This window comes from Dioscorea cayenensis, chromosome 8, assembly GCF_009730915.1.
Source record: "Dioscorea cayenensis subsp. rotundata cultivar TDr96_F1 chromosome 8, TDr96_F1_v2_PseudoChromosome.rev07_lg8_w22 25.fasta, whole genome shotgun sequence".
Lineage (NCBI taxonomy): Eukaryota > Viridiplantae > Streptophyta > Magnoliopsida > Dioscoreales > Dioscoreaceae > Dioscorea > Dioscorea cayenensis.
This window is the reverse complement of record NC_052478.1, coordinates 1,702,451-1,726,884: the sequence shown is the minus strand read 5'-3', so window position 1 is coordinate 1,726,884 and position 24,434 is coordinate 1,702,451. Positions and strand designations below refer to the sequence as shown.

General features: G+C 35.4%; 3 protein-coding genes and 1 long non-coding RNA gene across 6 annotated transcripts; all 4 read left to right on the top strand.

Moving 5' to 3' along the window:
• The first annotated feature begins 422 nt into the window (after nt 1–422).
• Nucleotides 423–6,239, top strand: LOC120266915. Of its 3 annotated transcripts, XR_005538316.1 has the most exons (11): nt 423–860; nt 949–994; nt 1,086–1,164; nt 1,265–1,310; nt 1,394–1,492; nt 2,400–2,468; nt 2,567–2,927; nt 3,364–3,635; nt 3,723–5,467; nt 5,908–5,956; nt 6,104–6,239. XR_005538316.1 is itself a non-coding variant. In XM_039274570.1 (9 exons), exons 3-9 carry the CDS (start codon nt 1,106–1,108, stop codon nt 5,151–5,153), a joined length of 2,337 nt encoding a protein of 778 aa, XP_039130504.1. In that variant the 5' UTR covers nt 423–860; nt 949–994; nt 1,086–1,105; the 3' UTR covers nt 5,154–5,802. The 3 variants fall into 3 exon arrangements, 1 of the variants encoding a protein (XP_039130504.1); XR_005538315.1 differs by lacking the exon at nt 6,104–6,239 and having other exon boundaries at nt 5,908–6,093; XM_039274570.1 differs by lacking the exons at nt 5,908–5,956; nt 6,104–6,239 and having other exon boundaries at nt 3,723–5,802.
• A 219-nt stretch (nt 6,240–6,458) lies between these two features.
• On the top strand, nt 6,459–9,811 carry LOC120266566 (transcription factor MYB97-like). The gene is made up of 3 exons (XM_039274207.1): nt 6,459–7,267; nt 7,349–7,871; nt 9,278–9,811. Exons 1-3 carry the CDS (start codon nt 6,971–6,973, stop codon nt 9,583–9,585), a joined length of 1,128 nt encoding a protein of 375 aa, XP_039130141.1. The 5' UTR covers nt 6,459–6,970; the 3' UTR covers nt 9,586–9,811.
• A 1,347-nt stretch (nt 9,812–11,158) lies between these two features.
• Nucleotides 11,159–13,227, top strand: LOC120267623. The gene is made up of 2 exons (XR_005538505.1): nt 11,159–11,458; nt 12,954–13,227. It is a non-coding gene; the product is annotated as an uncharacterized LOC120267623 (long non-coding RNA).
• Nucleotides 13,228–15,674: 2,447 nt separating this feature from the next.
• Nucleotides 15,675–21,682, top strand: LOC120267503 (arogenate dehydratase/prephenate dehydratase 1, chloroplastic-like). The gene is made up of 11 exons (XM_039275179.1): nt 15,675–16,145; nt 19,348–19,412; nt 19,556–19,648; nt 19,734–19,934; nt 20,011–20,091; nt 20,177–20,272; nt 20,363–20,440; nt 20,516–20,605; nt 20,697–20,764; nt 20,888–20,969; nt 21,265–21,682. Exons 1-11 carry the CDS (start codon nt 15,863–15,865, stop codon nt 21,322–21,324), a joined length of 1,197 nt encoding a protein of 398 aa, XP_039131113.1. The 5' UTR covers nt 15,675–15,862; the 3' UTR covers nt 21,325–21,682.
• The last annotated feature ends 2,752 nt before the right edge of the window (nt 21,683–24,434 follow it).

Below are 24,434 nucleotides of genomic sequence, written 5' to 3'. Positions count from 1 at the left end.
GGTAATTTATAAGCATTCATAAGAATATTGCTTTTAAAGAGGGGTATGGAGATAATTATAAATTCCAGAAGGGTAAATTCGTAAAACTAACCAAAAAAAAAAGGAAATAAAAATCAACCCCGCGAGTCAATGATGCAGGCCTAGATTAGAAAGTAGAAAACGCAAAATCATAGAGAGAGAATGAAAGAGAATGGTACAATGATATAGAGAGAGAGTGTGTGTGTGTGTGTGGGAAAGAGTAAATATTCTTTTTATATATTAAATTCAAGAAATATAATTTTTAAAAAAAAATAAAATAAAAGAAAATAAAAGAGCAGTAGTCGTAGCTGTTGCAGCAGCAGTAGTTGGCTGTCCATTGCTCCAAATAAATTTAATTTAAAAAAAAGGTTAAAATAAAAATAAAAACAAAACCCAAAAAGAGATAGAAAAAAAGAGAGAAAGAGAGAGAGAGAGAGAGAGAGAGAGAGAGATGATGGGAAAAGTCGGCGGGTAAGAAGAAGAGTCGACGACATCGCCGGGATCTCCAGCCACCGCCGCCATCGGCACCATCTTCCCGGCGCACCCTCCGACCACGCCGCCGCCGAATCCCTATAGCCGATGACTTCATCAACTCGAGCTCCGATGATGAGGAGGAACGAGGCAAGAGAAAGCTCAAGCTGGTTGTCAAACTTCCCCACCTTCCGGCTCGAAACCCTCCTCGCTTTTCCGTCTCACCAGGTAACTCTTCCTCCTCTGATCCCGTTTCTCCACCCTCCTCGCCGTCCTCGGCGGCTTTCGTGGATGATGATGAAGAGGAGGAGGAGGTCAAGCCGCTGAAGAAGCGGAGAATCGAGTGTTCCGGTGGATCCAGTCGTTGTGAGGTAACTTCAGCTTCTCTGGCTTGGATGCTTTTTGGAAATTTCAGCTTTTGCTTTATGCCCTATTCGGGTTTTGTTTGCTTCTGTGCAGGAGAGAAGGAAACATCCGAGCGTAAAACCTAAGGACCGAGTTCAAGGTTTTGGTTTTTATCAGCTTCTGCATTGAGTTTTTGTTAGGAATTTGAAACGAAGGCTGGTGTTTATGCTGTTATTAATGCCTGTTTTTAGGTGTTTGTAATGGCTCGCGAATGGGAACTCGGTTGCCGGATCATAAGATATTGGAAATGGTCCTTGATAAGCTTCAGAAGTATGTGGCGTTAGTCTTTGCCTCTGTTGATCTTTTGCTGCTTTGAAATGTGCTTTGTGTTGAAAGATTGATTCTTTTGGTTGTTTGTGTGTTGTGGCAGGAAGGACACTTATGGAGTGTTTGCAGAGCCTGTTGATCCTGAAGAGGTCTGTAGGGAAGTGTGGAGTTGTTGGTGAGTTTTGAAGGGTGTGTTGATTGTGATTTTGTGTTGGTTGTTTTGTTTTTGCAGCTTCCTGATTATCGTGATGTGATTGAGCATCCAATGGACTTTGGGACAGTAAGGAAGAAGCTTGCTAGGAATGCCTACCGATGCTTTGAACAATTTGAGGTTGGAATCTGAATATGATTTCTTGTTTTAGCTAATTATATAAGTCTTCTATAGGTTATTTTGTTGCTGTCTGTGGTTGGTTTCTCAAGGTAGTATATGTGCAGAATGCTATTATCGGCCTCTTGTTACGAAGGGCTAAGTTTCTTTGTTAATTCTGTTGCCTGAATTCAAATAAGAACAAGTTGGTTCACGTTTAAGATCTTCAATGCAAATTATAATGATAAAACTCTTGTCTTGTTCATATTGGAATGGAAGAAATATTTCTTGGTCTTAACGGGATCTAGTATGGTACTTGAGCAAGGAGTGGTCTCATTTATTTCCATTTATGGACTGGCAACTTGACATTATGTTATCTGTTTCACCATCTTTGTTCATCTTTGCTGTCTAGAATCTATCATAATGCAGATAAATAATGAATAGTGACTTTTGGTTTGCTGCACAGCATTCACTTAATGAGTTGACAAATATCTTGTGCCTAGGACTTATTTGTACCGAGTCCTGTTGGAAGTGGGATCTTGAAGTGGACTGCTCTAGTAATTAAAGGCCTGCCCTCTCCAACTTTATGAGCTATGTTCAACACTAAAAACTAAATTTTAGGTTTTTGGAATGTTTGCATGGTGTAGTTCACAGTATCCATCTTATCATATAAAGAATTGATAAGGATGTAGTTGCACTAAATTTTGATATCAATTGTAGCATCACTTAGCTAATTTTCTCTTCTTCCATCTTAATTACAACATGTGAACCCTTTACTATATCTTTGGTCCTGTCAAATTCTTTAATCCTGCACTGATAGTTCTTGGTATTCAATTTTTTTTTCTCACTTGCAAAATGCATAACTGAATAGGCATATTCTTTTGAGCACATGTATACATGTATATCCCTTGACAATTGGTCTTGCATGCAGGATGATGTCTTCCTAATTTGTAGTAATGCTATGCAATATAACGCTCCAGATACCATTTATTTTAGACAGGTACTTTTACATCTATTTTCATTATCCTTCATTTTCTAGTGATACCATTGTGATGGCCTGTTTCTTTCAATATTAATCTTTGCCTCATTTTGCAACAGGCACGCTCCATCCAAGAGATGGCTAGAAAGAAATTTCAGATGCTTAGATCTGATGGTGCTCACAAGACGCAAACTTTTGTTGATCCTGCTCCTATGGCAACTGAGAGGAACTGTGAAGAGAAAATGAATAGTAACTTCATTGAGAAGAAACTGATTAAGAAGCCTGTCTGTATCGCTTCGAAGGAAAGATTAGGCTCAGACAATTCCTCTGGCGCAACTCTTCCGTTGATGCAGGATACTGTCACTGTAATGAAAACAGCCAAAATTAATGAGTCTAAGAGACCTGCCATTGTCAACCAAGGTCTTGATAGGACTCCACCCCTGGTTGAGAGCAAGTCAGATAAGGCAGATGAAGTTTCAGGTGTGTTACAATTTTACAGCTTGTTTTTATAGCAGCGCAATGTTCACTTAATGAATGATTAATGGCTTGGTTGGAACTGAGCACCAATATTTCAACCGGTGATTTTTAAGTGATGAAGTCAGTTATCATTATAGTGAAATAATTTATCATATGGCCTTTGGGGAACTAATGTGCTCTCTGACTAAGCATTTTAGTTGAAACTCCTGGATCAGACCCTTGGCTTAGCAAAGACCTTTTGCTGAGAGCTTTCAGGACTAAAGATCTAGTAGATGTCCTTAGCATGTGTTTATAGCTGCACTGGATGATGATCGGCTTTAACTAATAATATTATTATTTCCTTGTTTTGTCCCGCATCTGAATTCACTCCCCCTTTTTCCTACTTTTCTTGCTTGAATAGGTTTATTTAATGTTGTTGATTTATGCATTTCTGTATCAGCAAGGTGTTCCCCAACACAGCATGGGACAAAAGTACTTCTGGTTGATGAAAATCATGGTGCAAACGACGGCACACTTACGGAAGAGCCAGTGGTTGAATCTGATTCATTGTTTACAGTGTCGGCCAAGAGTTCTCCCTGCAAGTATGGACGAAAGCCACTGATAGTTGATGAGAACCGCCGTGCTACTTACAGTGCAAACATAGAAGAGCATGTGGTCGAATCAGACTTAACTTTTGCTTTTTTTGGGAGTGAGGCAAAGCAGTTGACTGCGGTTTGTAACAAATAATCACATCTTTCATACATTTTAATGCCAATTTTTCTTATCTGGATTTCAATTTTTTTTTTTTTTTTGTATCAGGTTGGAGATTATGTAGAGTATTCATATGCAAGGAGTCTGGCACACTTCGCTGGTTCCCTTGGGCCTGTTGCCTGGAAAATTACCTCTGAGAAAATTGAGAAAGCATTACCTGCTGGTGTCAAGTTTGGTCCCGGATGGGTTGGGGAGTATGAACCACTCCCAACTCCTATTCTCTCTTTTGAAAGCCATATTACACAGCTGGGACATAGTTCTAAGTTAAAAAAGCATAGGGAGAATGAAGGTAGGACAAAAGTTACACAGACAAGTGGCTTGAAGGATATCCAGCTTGTTCGCAAAACTCATATAGTTAGTGATCAGTGCAATGGTTCATCTAATCAGCCAAAGGAAGGGATATCTTGCCGAGAAACTATGGGAGGGAAACGGGGTTGGTTTGGTGTTGCATCAGAAACTAAACCCGGCATCACTTTTGCTATGCTGCAAAAGCAGAAGGATCGATTGACTGTTGATTTGCCACAGGCTTCCGCCAATCTTGCTGAACATCTCCAACCATCTAACTCCACTTCTGTGATTACCACTGAAACAGCTCTTCAAAGGCCTTTGAGCTGTTCTGAAGCTGCAACATCTAGATCGTTTGAGACGATTTTGAGAAACAGTAATCACAGGCAACCTGACAATCTAAAACAAGAAGAAATGAGAAAACCTGAACGTGGAAATGCTATTCTGGGAATGGACCTTAGAGGATTTAATGGTGGTAATGCGACAGAGAAGTCTGATATTGACAGGTTGAACGCTTCTTTGGGTATTATTTCCAATCAGCAATCCAAGGTGACAAATAATGGCCGTGCACATGGTTCTCAGGAGCAACCTGTTGATGATCCTTGTAGAATAATGGGCTTACCTGGAAAGATATTCTACCAATCAAATGCAAATGTTGGCGGTCATACTGCAAATATCGGCGGCCATACACTGAAACAGGTTTGCTCACCTCTTCAACAACCAAGAAGGGACAATGCAAGTGCAGCTGCGGTTGCTGCTCAGGCATGGATGTCAATTGGGGCTCCAGCAGAACACAAGACAATAGACATCAGCAGATATCCTAAAAGCCAAGTTGAGCCTGCTCTTCTTCACAACTCTTTTTGGAAAATGCCTACAGCCAGGACAGGAGTTAATGAGGACCAAATGACAAGACAGGTGTCTCAAGTCTTGCCACAGTCGATCCAAGTTAGTGAAGAATCACAGGTTAAAAATCAAGGCTTTGTCTTATTTCCTCAGTTACTTGGTAATGATTCATCAAGACAAAGTGGCCAGGCCCATTGGCAACGTTTGGTTCCGCATGTGCAGCAGAGACAGAGAAGCGACATGCTCCCTCCAGACCTCAACATCAGTTGTCAGCCGCCTGGATCCCCGGTTCGCCAGTCATCAAGCATTTTAATGGATTCCCAGCAACCAGACTTGGCTTTGCAGCTTTGAGTTCAGATGTTGTTTCTGATGTTATTGCTTTATGATCATGGGCATCCCATGGATCCTTTTCCTGGTAGTTTAGGACATAGTGACAAGCTTTAAGAAATCTGCTGGCAATTATAGAAGAGTTTTGGACAGATCTTTGTACTATTAACAAAGGGAGTTCAAGATACAGAATTGGAGTTATTAGTTTACCTTGCTCACACTTCTGGGAGAAAAATACAAAATTGAAAGGGGGCCTCATTTTGGATGAAGGGTTTCTTGGATGGATGTCTAGTGATTTTTATTGCCGAGACAGCCTTCAAATACAATGACAATATGAGGTATTGTCATTTTATCACATTTGGTTGGTGGGGTTATATTATTAGCTCTCGAGTTCAAATTTCTGCCACCCATTGGAAACATTGGAAATACAGCTTTTGAAATTCTTGTGTGGGAATTGGGATTTGAAAGCAGTACTAATCAAACTAGAGATATTCCTATGAATTCAGATTGTAGAAACTAGAGAGTTTTTGGTTTTGGTTTTGGTGTTAAAGAGAGAGCCTTGTACATCAGATTAGGAAAGGTTATCCATGCTTTTGTTGAAGCTTCTTTCTGGAAAAGTAATCAGTTACAAGATGCCCTCGTTACACTATCTACGTCATTGTGTTATGTATATATGTTTAATATGATGGAGTCAATGTTACTACTGAATGGATTCTTGTTCACTGCTTATTCTGGCAGTTGTGTTCTTGATCTTATGAATTGTTCTCTGCTTTTTCAGGCATGAAGATGAAGATTATACCCTCTTGAGCTTGGGTTCAATATCTCAGGTAAATGAGTGGTTGCTTATCTATTTTTTTTTTTTCTTTATTTTTTTTGGTTAATAATACTATTACTTTGAAAGTGAAGATACATGTTTGTATTAAATTCAAGGCTTATTAGTCCATATACTTATGGTTTCCTTTTGTGGATTTGAGTTTGTGTGTCTGTGTTTTCTTTGGTGGGTCCCACACTTTGGAGGCGCACATACATTGGAGTGTCATATTGAAGGCTTCCAACAGGACAAACTCCCAATCTCTAGTCAAAGTATGGACCTCCATCCATTTTTTAATCTCTTTTTGGTTTTTAAATTAAATTAATTTCCTTTATTTCATGTCATAAAAACTTCATTAATTAATTTTCATGATTCTTTAATAAAATTCTCTCTCTCTTTTTATATTAATTTTTCTTTCTCTTTCGTAGAACAAGTCTCAAATCCCTAAAATAATCCCTAATCCACAAATCATGCGAGTAATGCCCGGACCTATCTCAACTCCCCACCACCCGCAACACAAAAGCAACTTAAAATCCAAATTTTTAAAAATTTAAAAACCTCTAACAAATTTAAAAAAAAAAAAATTACATATTCCACCCTTCTAATAACCTACAATATCATATACCCCACTTTATACCTTTTCACATTGCTCCAAAACAGGTGGCTTCTAACGAATTCCAAACTTCATGAGGGCCTTAATAAAAACAAAATCAAAAAGTCAAAAAGTCAAAAAATTTAAAATATAGTTAATAATTTTATAAATCTCCATGAAAAACTCTACCAGCGTTGTGGGCCCCATCCTTCAACGGGCCCCACCACCTCCCTCCTCTCTCTCTCTCTCTCTCTCTCTCTCTCTCTCAACCCAAACGTTCGGCACTCCGCCATTGAAATCAAGAACAAGAACCCCATTCTCCATCTCCATCGCCATTAGAGAGAGAGAGAGCTCCCAAGCTCTCTTCTGAGCTTGAAATCAAGATATGATACTAGAGAAAGAGTCCTAGAGAGAGAGAGAGAGAGAGGAGGGAGGGGGATGAAAGAGAAGAGAAGAGGGCGAGAAGGAGGAGGAGATGGGGGGTTGAAGAAAGGTCCATGGACGGCGGCGGAGGATGCTGTGTTGGCAGAGTACGTCCGCGACCATGGTGAGGGTAATTGGAACGCCGTTCAGCGCAACAGCGGCCTCTCCCGTTGCGGCAAGAGCTGCCGTCTCCGATGGGCCAATCACCTCCGTCCTAATTTGAAGAAGGGTGCGTTTTCCCCCGAAGAGGAGCTTCTTATCCTTCGCCTTCATGCTCAGCTCGGCAACAAATGGGCTCAAATGGCTGCCCATGTACTGCTTCTTCTTCTTCTTCTCCTTCATCTTCATTGCGTGAACCAATCTTCTGATTTCTTTGTTCTCATATGGTTGCAGCTCCCTGGAAGGACGGACAACGAGATCAAGAACTATTGGAACACCAGGATCAAGCGCCGGCAACGCGCCGGCCTCCCGCTCTACCCGCCGGAGGTACAATGCCAGCCAAGATTCTTTAACGCGCCGCTGCCACCACCATCGCCTTTCTCCTTCTCCGATCCGGTGAGTTTCCCGCCACCACAGCCCCCGATGCTCACGTTCAGCAACAATTCAGTGGCGCCGCAGCTCTCGTCGATCCCGAGGTACCGGGACCATGGCGAGGGTTCGGGCTCGTCCTTCCAGATAAGCCCCCAGATTCCTCTGTCGATCAAGATGGAGCTCCCTTCAAACCAAGTATTCCCCGATCCCGGGGTTTCGCCGGCGCCAGCGCCGGCATTAACGAATAGCGGCCTGTTGGACGCCCTTCTCGAGGAGGCACAGCGTCTTGGGGATCGTCACTGCGGTGACTTCCTCAGCTCGCCGCCACCTCCGCCTCCGGACGATCAATCCCTGGGCATGAACCACCTTCATTGTGGTGATGTAGGTGAGTAGTAACCATCCCTTCTCTTCTTGTTCATGTCCTTTTGATGCCTTTTCGTCTTGAGCTTTCTTAATTAATTACTTCTTTTCCTTACTATTTCCTTTGAAAAATCTCTCCACTCACTTGGTAAAGTACTGCATTATTTGCTAATGATTAAAAGAAGATTAAAATAAAAACTAAGAATTACAAGAAACTACAAGTAATTGTACTTGTACTTCAGATTCTTCTGTGTTTATTTCTTTATTTACTTTTATGTGCCTTATGTTGTTTGTATGTTGCCTGCCATCTATGAACTGACATTGTTAATAGTCCAAACTCTGAATAACACCTGTGAATTTAGGCAGAATCTGTTCCATTTAATGTTGCTTCTCGTTGTCAGAACTTTTAAGTGTGTGTGTGTGTGTTTATTATATTTCTTACCTTATTTCTATATTCCATCTGTGCTTTGTCTTTATTGCTCACTTGCTGCAGATTTAAGCGGAGTTTGTTTCATTGAATGCTTCTTTCTGTCATAAACTGCAAGGTGTTTTACTGGATTTTTTTCTTTTTTTCTAAAATCTGGTGTTTGTATTTTCCATCTACGAATTGCTAGTCCTGATTTTTTTTTAATTTAATAGCACTTGCAAATTTGGGCAGAATCTGTTTCATTTAATGCTTCTTGCTGTAAAAAAATTCAAGCGTCTTGCTGGATCTTCTTTTTATTTTTTAATGTCCACTCTGTTTCTATTTGCAATATATGGATTGCCATTATAAAAAGTCTGAATTCTGAAAACCACTTGCAAATTTAGGTAGAAATTGTTACATTTAATGATTTTTGCAATCATCAAGTCTTGCTGGAATTTTCTTGTCTTTTATGTAATGTCATTTATGTTTCCATATATGAACTGCCATAGTTAATAGTTGGTGTATTCTAATAATCTAATTGTAAATTTAGGCTGAGTGTGCTACATCTAACGTTTCATGCTATCAGAAACTACCAATGTCTTGCTGGATTCTTCTGGTTTTCTGTGTTCCTTGTGTTGTTGCTGTTGTTTACTTATCCTTCTTCTTGTGCTTTTAAAAATTTCATTGTGTTTCTTATTTTACAAATTTAAGCAGACTTTGTTGTCCCTCATCATTGGGCATTTATTCATTTTGAATCTCATGAATATTCTCCTCCTCAGCAATATGTTACTTTAGATTATAAAGAAGAGTGCAACACCACTTTTTGATTAATTTTCTTCTCTTACTCTCTTGATTTCTTCATTGTTCAATGATTCCTTTCATCAGAAATCCCCATTATTTTTCCTTGGTTACATCTCACAGGGGGACACCCATGTATACATTACCATTATCATTTATCTGTTCCTATTGAATTTTCTCTAGGAATGTGAAATTTCAGCATGATGTTTAACGTTTGTTTTCTACAGCACCACCATTATCCTTCAAAGCCGAAGTCGGAATCAAGAGAGAATTAGATGATGAGATCAGTCAGGTGCATGAAGATATATCAACACTGCTCGACATGATTCCGACAGCCCCACTGCCACTATCTCCGGCAATCCCTGAACAGTACAATGACAGTGGTGAGCTGTCTAATGGGCCATCATCAGCTGCAACCGAAGATGATGTCTGGCTTGACATGCAACAGCTAGGCTCACCCTTGTCCGGCACTCAGACGGAACAGACCTGGAGCATTGGCACTTGCTCTTGGAACAACATGCCGGGAATTTGCTGAGTTCTTCTTCATTCAGGTGATCATTACTCTTGGCTTCTGAGAGACCTTCTAATCATGTTCCAATGCCTAATATTTTGGAGTGATTGCTTATTAATTCTTATTATAACTGCGAACAACCGAGCTGTGTGTCGATAATTTTTGTTTACTTATATGAAACATCTGAATAACTTCAAAAATAAATTCAAAAAACGCAGATAAATGGTCCCTAAATTATTATTGTATGAAATGAGAAGTTGAAGAATGATCTTGCTAGTGCCTCTAATCTTGTACTGATGCAATTAGAGATTCTTCCAAAGTTTAGACTACTGATCCATGCCCATTAAGAGAGCCTAGTCAATTTGCATGAATGATTTGCTTGTATGTATGCACAAACAAATCAAAAGTAGCACTATTTCTATAAAAACAGGTGGAAGTGAACATGTAGGCCTAATTGGCCAAGTCTTTAGGCTGGAAAGCTGCCTTAATTTCAGGTCACCCTCACCTTCTTCATACTGTAATCATTGCATTCATGTGGTTCTGCTTTCTATTTATTTTTGGAATGATAAAAAAATGAATGTTGATGTTTTTAGGGATAAATATAAGAATAGAAAAGCATGAATTTACCCAATTCGGATCTAAGTTGAGGAGAGGAATATTTTCTTTGATAGACAACTCATTTCAGCAACTGCAATTAATAATTGATAAGTTATACCAAGGAAAACTATGTGAGAACAAATTCTATTCTGTGCCTAAAATATAGGTTCCCATATACTGATGCATTTACCAGGCATGAGTAAGGTTTTATTTAGTACATGCATTTCTTGCTCAACCCTTGTCTTGTGCCGCATCCTGCTCTAATAAAAAATAAAATATTAATTTTCCATCAAGTTCTTAAATTCACATATTTTGTATGCTGTAAAAACTTTGGATTCACAAAACCTCATTTATAAATATTAAAGATTAAACAATAAAATCATCAAAAATAATAATAATAAAAAAAAAAAGAAACAATGAAAAGGTTTTGCACCTTGAGTTGGACTAGTCACTAGTCCCGGTTAAAATTAATATATTTTTCTTCTACAATGCTTTTTAATCATATATTATATAATTAATTTTTTATATTATGCTATTTTATTTATTTTATAAGGGTTTAAAAATGCATAAATTTGATAGCAACCTAACTAAGCTTTTTATAGTTTCATGTAATTTTTAAAATTTCTAAAGTTTATACATAAAAATATTCAATAACCATTATACACCCATTTTTTCTATTATTTTATCAATCAACTCAACGGGGAATGTCAACTAAAAAGACACATAGTATATAAAAATAAAAAATAAAGATAAAAAACCAAATACTTTTTCCTTTCCAACTCTACAATAGAATAGAAAAGTACCACTTCGTTCCTATCCAAATCAAATCAAAATCAAAAGTTGTTACTTTGAATTATATCAACTCAAAAGATTAAAGCTAATAGCTTGTCCACATTTATTAAATAAAAATAAAAATAAAAATAAAAATAAAAAATTCTTCCTTGGAAAAACGTCCAGGGAAACGATTATTTGAAGATGGATCATGGATCCCAACGATCTCAGCCCGGCCCACTACGCTATCATCGGCCCAACTCCCATTTTGTCTTCTTTCTCGACGCCTCCTCTCTTCTTGCCCTTCTCCTCCGCCGGATCTCGACGTTATCTCTCCCTCATCGCACCAACTAGCGCCGCCGCAAGAAGCGGAGTCCGTTGGCGAGTGGAAAACCCTCCTTGTCTACCTCCACAGCACAGCACTTTGTCTTCATATTCAAAACCCTCAGCGTCATCGAACACCCCGATGATGATGAAGACCTTGGTATCATGATGGCGAAGAACTTGATTTTATGCCACTGCTTGGCAGGTAATTGGGCTTTATCGATACCAATTTACACTTTTTTAAAAAAAAAAAAAATTTATTTTTGTTCTTGTTATAGAAAAATCACTATCTATTAACATTGTAAAGTTATAGTTTTTATTTGATCCAATATTATATGATGCCATTGTGTGTTGGAACAATGGAGCTGTCTCAAGGGAGATTCACAGCTGAAATTTTGTAGTTGAATTCTCTTATATCATGTTTTGATGAATTTTAATTTCAGTTATTACTGAAAATTATGAATCTTTTACAGCATGCATGTGTTTACTTAGGCTTTAGAACATCTCATGCATGGTCTGTTCTATGAAGTTCGGTGTGAGATACTGCATTTGGATTAATCATGTTTATTACTCTATTTGTATCATCTTTCATTTTTTTTATAATTCCTAGAATGAGGAGGTTAAATCTTGTTAGGATTTCTGTTATTATGACCGATGGTGGTGGTCCAAGCAGTAGAGATTTGAGTTACTTAAGCAAGTAGTTTCTAGTCCGAATACTTATTATATATGCGAAAACACCCATTGGTTGATGACTACCTTTTTATAGGGTTCCCGGTATCTTGTTATAACCAATGGGTAAAAAACCCAAAAAAAAAATTCTCCAATTATCTAGTATAAAAACTTAGTTTCAATTGGTGTCAAACATTATAAATTTGTTATGACATGCATTGATTTACTTAAATTGAGTAGTGGTCTCCAAATTCTCCACTTTCTTTTTACAGGGATGATGGTGTTGAATCTCTTTTATTTATCAAATTGATCCAGTTAATGCTTGTGATTGAATGTATGCTTTGTAGAAATAGTCATTTAATGTACAATAGTAAAAAAAAATTTTGTTAAGTCAGCATGGTGCCAGATAAAACATCTCTGACTATTGAATTCTTCTCAGAAATCCTGTGATCTTCCACCTGAGGACATAGTGAGTGCCTTTTATAGTACAATCCTTTATATTTTAAGGAAATGAGAAGTGATAGCGTACTATTTCTAATGATAAATCAAGAGCCTAACGATAGATCAAGAGCCGATAAGAAGTCGAAAATATAGTGTAGGCACAGCAACAATAATGGAGGATACAACCTATCAAAGGTGGATCAATGGTCCAATCCTGTTAATAAAGTATTCGGTTTGCTATTATTATCATTTGTTTTGTCACCTGGCATTTATGACTCGATAACAGACAATCATTGGTGTATTTATATTTTTTAAATTCATGCTATCCTTTGATTTAATTATCATGAGCATCTGTATGGCCTACATATGACTCTCGAGATAATAAACATTCATGAGGCACTGTAAACATTGTGACATTTAGTATTCATCCTGTAAAATACAACAACGTTGTCAGCAAAGTATTCATGGGAGACATTTACTTGTAAGAAGATAAGTGAGGAATGAGGATTCTCATTTTGTGTATGCATGTTTTTCTTGCTTTCAAGCATCATTCAAGTCATTCATCGTCTGACCTCATTTTATTGCTGCAGGTTGTCATTTCCATCTCCAGACCTTTTAAAGAGTTCCTCTCGCTGTTATCTAGCCCGACGATCGCGCTCTAGGTCTAAAAGGAAAAGCATATGAAAATGTCATAGTTCTTTGGCTGAAGTTCAAACAATAATTCAGTCAAGAAAAACTCAGCTCTGTTAGCAAAGACCAAAAACACTGATGAAATCCACCATCAGTCTCATACTCATGTTTAAAAGGGTATCGCCGACATGTTTGAAAGAATGTTTAGGCAATGAAAAAATGTATTTCCACTTATTATTATATTCGAATTGTAGACTGCAAGTTCTTCGCCGACCGTATGTGACTATTAATTAATTTAATATGCCCATTTTATAGATGTTACTCTTGATACAAATTAAACAGAATTACATATTCATATTCAATTAAATGTACCAGGCTTGCAATTTACTGAATTACTCTTTGAATGTGTTTTTTGTTTTTTTTTTTTTGAGTGTTGATTGAGGAGACATCACTTGAATGAATGTCATAACAAACACAAGCAAACAGAGCAGCAACAACAACAACAACAACCAAATCATATCTAAATTCCAGCCTTATCGACTAATTTATTAAAATATTGTTTATTTTTAAATTATTTCTTAAAATGCGCATTTCCATAATTATTTACAGAAATGCGCATTTTATATTTTTTTATTATTTTTTTTTAAAACAGCCGTTGCACTGTAATTTTTTAATATTTAAATTTAATTTTTTTTAAAAAACTGAGGGGCCTGTTATTTTTTTAATATTAAGTTTTTATTTTTTTAAGAACTGCGGGTCCGATAGTTTTTAAATTAAAAACATTTTACATTCAAACCCTTATAATTTTCATTAATTTTTCTTATAACTTATTTTTTCTCACTTCTACTATGTTATTTTTACTTTCACTAATTATAACCGGTTGTTAATAATTTAAATAAATAATTTTAATATTTTTTCATCATAAGGGGTTGTTGGGATGAATTGTTGGTGGCAATTGCCACCTACCACATTCATGAGAGCCATTGGATGAAATTGATCTTAGCCATCCATTTGTTAGGTGGAGGCCTATATAAACCCTCCAAATTCCTTTTCTAAAACACACAAGTATTTCTATAAGAAAAAAATTATCAATATGAGAAGCTCTTCTTTAAAAATTTTTTTGTCATTGTAGTTTTTTTATTTTTCTTGCAATGTTATTTTTATTTTTTTACATTAAATCTAGCAAAAATTCATATTCTCATTATCATCTGAGCGAGGAGACAACCTCGGTCGAGAGGAACACCGACCAAGGCCCGTAGGAACTATTGACGAAAGAATAAGCTTCCACTACTGATTGCTTAGTTACTCAATTTTTGATCAATGGACTCGGTATGTTTTTTTCTATCCGTGTTAACTAATTGACTTTCATATAAGCTTCCTCTTTTGCTTTTTTTATTAAAAACATTTTTTTAATTATTTACCGAATTACATATTCCTATAAGTATTTATGGAAATATACATTTTATATTTTTTGGAAATATACATTTTAATTATTAAAACATTTTTTTAATTATTTACCGAATTACATATTCCTATAAGTATTCCTATGTAAATAATGTTTATAGGTTTGAGACAATTTTTAATGTATAACATAAAGAGTTTCAACCAATGTCAAATGAGAGATACTGGAACCCCTATAATGGTCCACGTTTATATCCTGATCTTACAATGCGAAGACCAGACTCGGGGACGTCCAAAAATACTGATGATAATTCAGTAATGAAATGGGACATAAGAGAAGGCGGTCAACCAAAAGCGATTGTGGTTTATGTCATGAATGAAGGTCATAATCGTCGAAATTGTTCGAATCGTCACTGGTCCAAGTAGTATGCCATAATGTTTATTGAATTATTTTTATAACATATGTAATTGTTTTTAGTTCATTCAAAATATCAAGTGAGTTTGGTTTAGTTATGGGAGTAATTTTTTTACATGTGAATTTTTTTTAAATATTTAAAATTTTATTATGTTGAAAAAATATTAAAATTATTTATTTAAATTATTAACAACCGGTTATAATTAGTGAAAGTAAAAATAACATAGTAGAAGTGAGAAAAAATAAGTTATAAGAAAAATTAATGAAAATTATAAGGGTTTGAATGTAAAATGTTTTTAATTTAAAAACTATCGGGACCCGCAGTTCTTAAAAAAATAAAAACTTAATATTAAAAAAATAACGGGCCCTCAGTTTTTTAAAAAAATTAAATTTAAATATTAAAAAATTACAGTGGGACCGGCTGTTTAAAAAAAATAATAAAAAAATATAAAATGCGTATTTTCGTAAATAATTACGGAAATACGAATTTAAGGAAATAATTTAAAAATAAATAATATTTTAATAAATTAGGCTAGTTTATCATTTCCATTACAATCATCACCTAATCAAACCTACACAACCTTTGGTAGTTGCAAATGGCCTCTCATTTTCACACCATCTACCCATCAAATCTCTTTACCACAATGCACATAAAAACACTTTCACTTTTATACAACAAACAAACTCATAAAATCAATTTTTTTTTTCTCATATTACATTAATATAAAATATATACATCATTAACTCTCATAATTCTCTCACTTGAATTTAATTTAATTTTATAAAAAATGAGAAAAAAAAATTTAAAAAAAAAAATTATTCAATAACTATTTCAGGACAAGCCATTTGATTAAATTGAGATAATTCCTGAATTTCTTCTTCATTGAGCAGGCAAAATTAAGGGAAGTTGGAAAAACATGGAAAGCTCCGCCGACCAATGGCCATTGTTTCGATTCACAACAAACACAACACCCTCCTTCTCTCCCTCTTCTCCACTTCTTCTTCTTCGTTCTACCCACCACCTGCTCCACCAGACCCCTCTCTGAATCATTGATGATGTCTCTCATGGCTGTTGGGACTTCCAATTCCATTGACGGGCTTTTGGGTTTGGAAAGGTGGGATCTTGGAGGTGGTGGACGGAGCTTGAATGCTGTTGCCTGTCCTTTGAGTTTGAAGTGGGTTGCGGGGAGGAATGTTGGTGAGAAAGCTTCCCTGAAGTTGGCCGGAGATGAGACTGCGATTGTGCCGATCTCTGCTGCGGAGCTGGATCGGGTCACCATGAATGTGGATCCTTTGGAGCCTCGGAAGTGGAACAGGGAATTGAATTTTCTACCAAGTGGGTTCTTTGTTCAGTTCTATGCTTTTTCTTCTTCTTTTGCTGATTTTTATTTATCTTGCTTTTGATTTATTAATTCTATTTTGTGGGTTGGATTGGGACATGCTGGTGATAATGTGGTAAAGTTTTCTCCTTTTTATTTATCTTGCTTTTTTAGAAATTAACTTTTTTATGACTTGATCTATGTTAATCCAAGTAGTATAAGCGATGATTTTTAGTTCTGGTGGTTTAGATAATTGTTAATTGAATTATGAGCTATTAGAGTAGTTTTTGGATTGTATGAATTGAGTGAATGATTTCTGTGATGTGTTTTGATCCCAATCCTTTAGCTAATTGTTTTGTTTTTGTATGTGTTGTTCGTTCTTTATGAAGCAACAACTGTGGATTTAGTTTACACTAAATTATTTTTTCAAACTTGTGTACCAAAGATGGTGTTTATGTGATTTAAACATCCTCACTAAATTTGGCAAGTTACGCCTTTAATGGACCATGAACTTGGCCAACCCATTTAACTAACAAATATGGTAAATATAGTGTTTGCCTTTGCAAGTGTTGTATCTGTTTAGGCTAAAAGAAACCGCTGCGCCAGACCATTTACAATAAGATTTAACTAAATACTCAAGAAAAATTGTGGAGAATGTTTAGATCTTAATCTTTGTATCATCTGGATCTCATGGTGCAGATATTTATGGTCATCTTTTACCAACAGAATATTAAAAAATCAACTAATACATCTTGATGTTAATTTTCTGGAACATGGTATTGCTTGTGATAAATGATACAAACGTATGTTATTTTCTGTATGCCAGGACTTTCCTTCCAAGTATCAGGACAATAATATTTTTTTTTTCTTACCCTGATATTCATTTGCAATGCTTCATCAAGATCTAACTTGTTTATTGAAAACTCATAACCCTGCTGTATTTTATGAATCTGCTCCCTATGTTATGTCTATGATTTCTTGTCATATGTTATGTGGAACCCAGTTTCGTACTTGTCCTGTTAGTAGTCATATCTTTCTTGTAGCCATATGTTAGGCTTCTATAAGGCCAAACCCGACAAATGACGTTTATGTTTCAAGTCTTTCATGACATAGTGAATGGGTTGAGTGAATGCATCTGTTTTGTTTTGTTCGGATCATCAGACAATGTTCTCACTTCTGTTAAGATTGTTGGATTTAATTTAAATAAAATTAGGCAGGTGAGGTGTTTATGTTGATGCACTTCAATAATTTGTAAGACAATAGTCATCTATCCCATTTATCATAATTGCTGTCAAGTTGCTGTTATATGCCACAACAAAAAGCAAAAAACCTATATTGACAATTCTAGCCAATCTAAATTGGGAAAAGTTATATGTTTAGCATATACATAGATGATCAATCCCTTAAATAAATTTTTGGGTACAGAACCCTTATGCATACATATAATAACTCTGGCCGCCTTAAACCTTGTCATTCAAGTTTTCTTCGAATGATAAATGCGGCCCCAAGATGATTTTGACATAAGAACAACAAAACCTAATTTGTTAGAAACTGTACTGGTGTTATTAGAAAATAAAAAAAAATGCTCAGATAGCAACAAAACTAAAAGGTTTTTTTTTTTTTTTTTAATTTTAGTCCTTTTAGAGGGTTACATGTGTCTTGCCCATCCAACAAAACTAAAAGGTTTTTCCTATTGCCTTTGTTAAATCTATGGTTCTTGGATCGTTCTATGTATAACATTTGCAGCTGTGTTTCCATAACTGCTAGAAAATTCTAATCCAGCAATTATGTGTGAAGAGCTGCCTAAATGGTCCCACCTCCAAAGTCATGTTCAGTGCTTATTTGGTTCATGTCAGTGGCTTTGTACATGATCCGTATATTCTAGGTTTGAATGGTAAATATGGTCATGAGGGAATAATGTGGGATCATATTGCCTTATTGTGCATGCTTTGATGTTATTGAAAATAGGATCCAATCTTTTATAATCAGTAAAGAAATAAATCTTTTGTTTGTTTGGTAGGTTTAATATTGTGAGATGTCATATCTATCAGAGCAGCTAATAATTCCACATTGGTTAAGTTGGTAGATATGGATCTAATTATGTAAGCCTAGGTCCCTCATTCTATTGGTTTAAGTTTTTGGGTTGAATAAGGCCCAAGTAAAATATTTGGTTTACGTTGTTTACATGTGGCTAGTAAAAAGTAGACTATCACGTATTAAGGGGCATTTTAGAGTAAATATTAGTCCCACATCGGCTAAGTTGTTAAATATGAATCTCAATATCTAAGCTTGGGTTTCTTATCTGGTTAGCTTAAGCTTTTAAGTTAAATCAAGCCCAAATAATATCTTTGGTTTACATTTAAGAAGTGAGCCTCTTTATTTTTGTCCCCTTTCAGATGATGATTGAATTAATTCTATCTACAAAACAGATTATAATTCTTGGACATATCTTTTATGAACCTTACCCTAAATACCAGCACACAGAATATGTGACTTTCTGGATTATGTTTGTGACTGAATGTTTTCATTAATGATTGCTGCAAGTAGAGTACATATTGTTACATGTCTTTCTTCCATTGTCCTCACTTTCCTTCATATGGCATATTTTTTTACCCATTGATAAATGCCAAGCTATCATATATTTTTGCTGAGCATAACAACATGTAATGTCGTCCTGGGATGAATGTGTCCAAATAAATTATTAAATATGTATTGTTAGCCGGGTTGTGCTTCCCATCCCATCTGATATTTTTAGTCAGAAAAAATTACATTAGACACTTCGGTCCTGTTAATTTACCAGCTGTAGGCTATATTTAGCGGTGGAAAATTGATTACTCTCTTTAGTGCTGATATCCCTATTTGGACTTTTCATTCATAGCATTCCTTTGTCAAAAATAGTTTGTTTAATTGGTGTCAAAAATCACTGTTCTTTTCGCACTTGAATGGTCATTTAAGCAGTATTATTGTGTATCTTTTGGATTTCACATTATGAAGTTGCTACAAATTTAATATTGATTCTCCATACTAACGATTAGTGTTTTTTCCCTGGAAAACAGTAGGTTATTGTACCAAAGTCTAGGATTTCGCTGAAACTAACTGGATATTCTTGATTAATGTTACTTGTCCTTAGTTTGTCTTTTTTTATCAATATTTGTTTCTTATAAAGAATAGTGCACTGCAAGCTTTTCTCATGTTGATCATTCAACTTTGCAATTGCAGAACCATTATCCGCCCTTGATCTTGTGTCTTCTAGTCAAGGGTCTAATGTTCGGGTGGCATATCAGGTATTAGTTTTGCTCTGATAATGACATTTTTTCATGATGGCAGTGCTTATAGCAAGTATTATATCTTGTACTCGTTCAATATCTTCCTTTTGTTTGTGTTTGGTAAACCATATTCCATATATTAATGTAATTAAGGGATGCAGGGAGTGCCAGGGGCATTCAGTGAGGATGCTGCTCTCAAAGCCTACCCAATGTGCGAAACTGTTCCCTGTGAGCAATGTGAAGTTGCATTCAAGGTTTAATTTGTTCATATCATTTTGGATATTATAGTCAACCACTCATCAGCATGTTGCATGAGCGTATGTTTATTTTCACTTGCAGGCCGTTGAACTGTGGGTAGTTGATAAAGCTGTTCTTCCCATTGAGAACTCGTTGGGCGGAAGCATTCACAGGAATCACGACTTGCTGCTCTGTCATAGGCTGCACATTGTGGGCGAAGTACAGCTAGCCGTCAATCACTGTCTTATGGCAATTCCAGGAGTGAGGAAGGAGGAGATAAAACGAGTTTTAAGCCATCCACATGTTAGTTCTTCGCTTTCTTACTAGATAATCAAACTGTCTTGGTTCAAAGTTTTTATCGGTATCTCATCATTCGCAGGCACTTGCTCAATGTGAGTTTAAATTGGCCAAGCTTGGAGTCATTCGGCAAAACGTAGATGACACTGCTGGTGCTGCACAGGTGGACTCCCTATAACATCGAAATTGTTGTATTGACATTTATTAATCCCGCTTCCATTTTCTCACCCTTGAGTAGTCTTCACCAGTTTGTGGCCTCAAATAATCTAAAGGATGCTGGAGCAATTGCAAGTGCTCGTGCTGCAGAATTATATGGGCTTAATATAATTGAAGAAAACATGCAGGCAATGAATCTCTCAACTGCTCTCATTTTATGAGATGTTCTATCATTCACATTCTCAATGTGTCTTTTATCTTGACATATGGTTGTGCAGGATTTCTCTCACAATATCACTCGTTTCCTGGTATTGGCTAGAGAACCTATAATTCCAGGAACAGACAGACCTTATAAGGTTCTTTAGCTTGAGATCTAGAATAAAAACTTTTTCGATCCACTCAGAAGGAAGAACTGATACTTTCTTTTGCAGACCAGTGTTGTCTTCAGTCTTGATGAAAGTCCGGGAGTACTTTTTAAAGCTTTGGCAGTGTTTGCTTTAAGAGATATCAGTTTGTTAAAGGTCGATCATATCTTCATTTTATTTTTCATTTGTCGGCAGACACACCTTTCATTGTTCTGAAGTCAAGATCCTTTTTATCATGCTACTGCAGATTGAAAGTAGACCACAAAGGAAGCGCCCTTTAAGAGTTGTCGATGGTTTGAACCATGGAACTGCCAAGTACGAAGAGTTCAATGCCTGTTTATATTTTTACAATACTTATATTTTCTTTATGCAGGAAAGGATTACTTTTCTATCGATAAATTTATTTTAGCTGTCTTATTAACTGATATCTGATTATAGGTACTTCGACTACCTTTTCTATGTCGACTTTGAAGCATCAATGGCAGAGCCTCGTGCTCAAAATGCTTTGTCGCACCTACAGGTCAATGTTCTTTCTTTTCGGCTAAATAAATTGTGTTTCAGCTTCTTCTTTTAACTATATGACACAATGTAGAAAGCCCTTCAGTTATCAGATCATTTGACATCGTGCAATTGTGCTACTTGTTTAAATCCAAATAAAAACTCATAAACAAACTGATAAGAAGCCTTAGTTAAACTGCCTCTTGCTGTGAACACACACACACACACAGACACTTAGCTACAACCAAGCACTCTTCGTTTTGATTCAATTTCTCGTGTAATGGAACTGAATTTGATGTGATGCAATGACTTTGCAGGAATTTGCGACATTTCTTCGTGTGCTGGGTTCATATCCAAGAGATTTATCTGATTGTTAACACGATGATAAATTCTCCAACCAGATTCAAATTCCATCGTGTCCTCGCAACATAGATTCAGTTCCGAGTCTTCTTCTTCTTCTTCTTCTTCTTCTTCTTCTTCTTCTTCTTCGAAAGATTGATACAATGCATATGAAAGCTTCATGAAGGATTCCCAACACCAACACTGCCGGTCCCGTCATTTGTCCCAGATTTAATTTTTACAGAAGAGAGTACAAAAAGAAAAAAAGAAAAAAAAAAAAAATCGAGTTGTTGTTGGAGATTTGCTATGATCATGCAATTTTGTAAACCGTACATCATGCAATGACTGTAATTTCAGTTTCATGTTAATTCAATGACTTCATCAAAATCTTGGTCATGTGCTGTACAATTAATAAAAACTTTGTCCCACAGAAATATTTATTGTCATTGATATATCATATATCCAGAAATATCTGTGTTGAACTCACCTGGAATTTAAATTCAGATAGTAACAATGCAGCAACAGAATGTGTTGGTTCATTGATAATCGAAATTTCTGCTTTACTTTAATTAATATTTGTTTAAATCATACTATAATTGTTAGATACAAACCAAATCAAACGTAATATTTGGTCTGATAGAATGGGATTATTAATTAAAATGGGATTATTAATCTTCCATGATATATAATCTAAGGTTTTCTTTGCTCTCATGATTTGACTCTTTTCTTTCAAGGCAGGGACCTCCCCTATTGGCTTATGAAGCAATTGGCTTATGAAGCAATTCTCTAGGTTTGGTATTGGTTTGTAATAGTTAGTTTCTGTTTTTTTCTGGGTTGTTGTGTTTCTTGTTTGGTGTTTGGTCTGGTTCTTTTTGTTTTCTTGAGCTTTGGGCTTTGGTTTGTGAATCTAAACTATTTGTATCTCTTTTTGTTATTAATAAAATAAGCTCCTAGAGCTCTTTCCCTATATATATATATATATATATATATATATATATATAAACTTCAAAATTTAATTAGAACATCTATTTAAAAGATTTGAAATGACAAAAAAGAGTACTACTACTAACATAAGTTTATGTTACTTCATTCCGGCAAACACAAGAAAACCAAACAATAACAATAGAGAAAAACAAAACAAAACAAAACAAACAGTGCTGAGAACAATAGATAATAGAAAAAAAAAAACCAAACAAATAGTTTGAAGAAGATATGATTAATAATAAGAACAATAATAAGAAAAAGAAATAAACAATAAAAAGGAAGAAGCAATGAAAGAAGAAAGGAAGAAGTGTTGGAAAGAAGGAGATATTGACGCGGCTCAATCCAATAACATGGTTGTGTATAAATATAAATAAACAAATATATATAAATAAAAATTATATATATTGAATATGTTCAACCATGGGATCAGGTTGAGGCACGCCAATACCTCCAACTCCATCAAAAAATAATCATACCTTTGTTCATCATCATTGCATTCATCTTCCATCTGATCTTCTGTGCAAATTAAACCATATATATATAAAGGTTACATATATATATATATATATGTTATCATGGCTAACTCTAAACTTGAGAAAATTAAGGAAGGATAAAACCTCTCTTCAATTTCTTCTCCTTTGTATGAAGGAGATATATATATAACTTAAGGATACCCTAACTTCTATCAAGCATATCTCATGCCTTTGTATGAAGGAAGATGGAGAGAGAAAGAAAGAAAGACAAGTGGAGGATATTTATGGAGTTGTGGTTTGGAAGGTGTGAAGCTTTCTAGGGTTAGGGTTAGGGTTAGGGTTAGGGTTCTTATATATCAAGTGGCTACTTTTGTAGGAGTTATCACTCAACAAACACTTTGATCTTTTCTCTGTACTGATACCTTCAAAGTCCATGCCTTGTAATGTTGCTTAAAGTGAAGCATATTAATATTAATTATACAAGATAATTTGATATGATAAATTAAGTGTCACCATCCTTCTCCAAACACTATTTGTTAAAACATAAAAATTAAAAAATAATAATAATTTAATTAAACAACCTCATTAGTCAATTCTTTAGACTAATTCAACACAAATACAAGTTGAATATATATGTATATAATTAATATATATATAGAGTTAAATATGGAAATTAATTAAGAAGAGAAGAGAAAACATTAAAAAGGATGAGAAAGTTGTTGGAAGGATGAGGGAAAAGCAATAAGTGCACTGGGGTCATGATTCCTAACAAAACCAAATGCTTGCAAATTTAACAGAAGCATTGAATGAGGATGGCAGCCATTGTCATGCATGCTGCTTCTTCTTCAATGCAAAAACCTTCTTCATCTAACCTAGTCTCTCATCATTCATGTGTTCTCTCTTCTTTGCATTTAACTCTTCCACCTAACTTGTTACAATTCACTCACTGCTGTTCTCACTTCTCTCACAACATATATACATATTTTTCATTCAGGACAATATATAATTTAATTAACTTGGTACTCGTTCACAACTTCTATTGTTAGTATTCATTGAACTATACTTTATGATCAATGCATCAACCTTCTCTCTTTCTCTCTTTCTCTTTCTTCTCACTGTCTCTCATATATGCTTGCAACCATGCATTAATCCAATACCTCTTTTCTTTCTTTCTTTCTTTCTTTTTCTTTCTTCTTTAATATAAATAAAATGGAATAAAATTAACATGTTAATATAATGAGAGATAAATTTTAATTAGAGATATATATGGTCATGTTTAACAAGTGGATGATGATTGAACTTTGGAAATGGCTAAGTAAATGACCATGAAGTACTAATTAATTAATGTGATGAAGATATTGATACTCATGATGATCTTGTAAGAATGTTCAAAGCAATATGATTGGTTAGCTATGCATTTTCTTAATATACTTGTTTGTTTATTTTTATTACTCAATTTACGATTATCAATTTTATATAATCTTATTCGATTATTCAAATCTACGTCAAAAAAACTGTTAATAGTCCAATGGCAATTCATCATGAAGTGCTCAAGGTACTGTTCATACACCGTGCACTAGGAAACAATACTATTTATGTTTATAGTATTATTTGTTGGTATTCGCATTTTAAAACATACTTCTAAGCTTGGTGGTCATACGGTTATATACAGCATAAATCTTCCATTAATT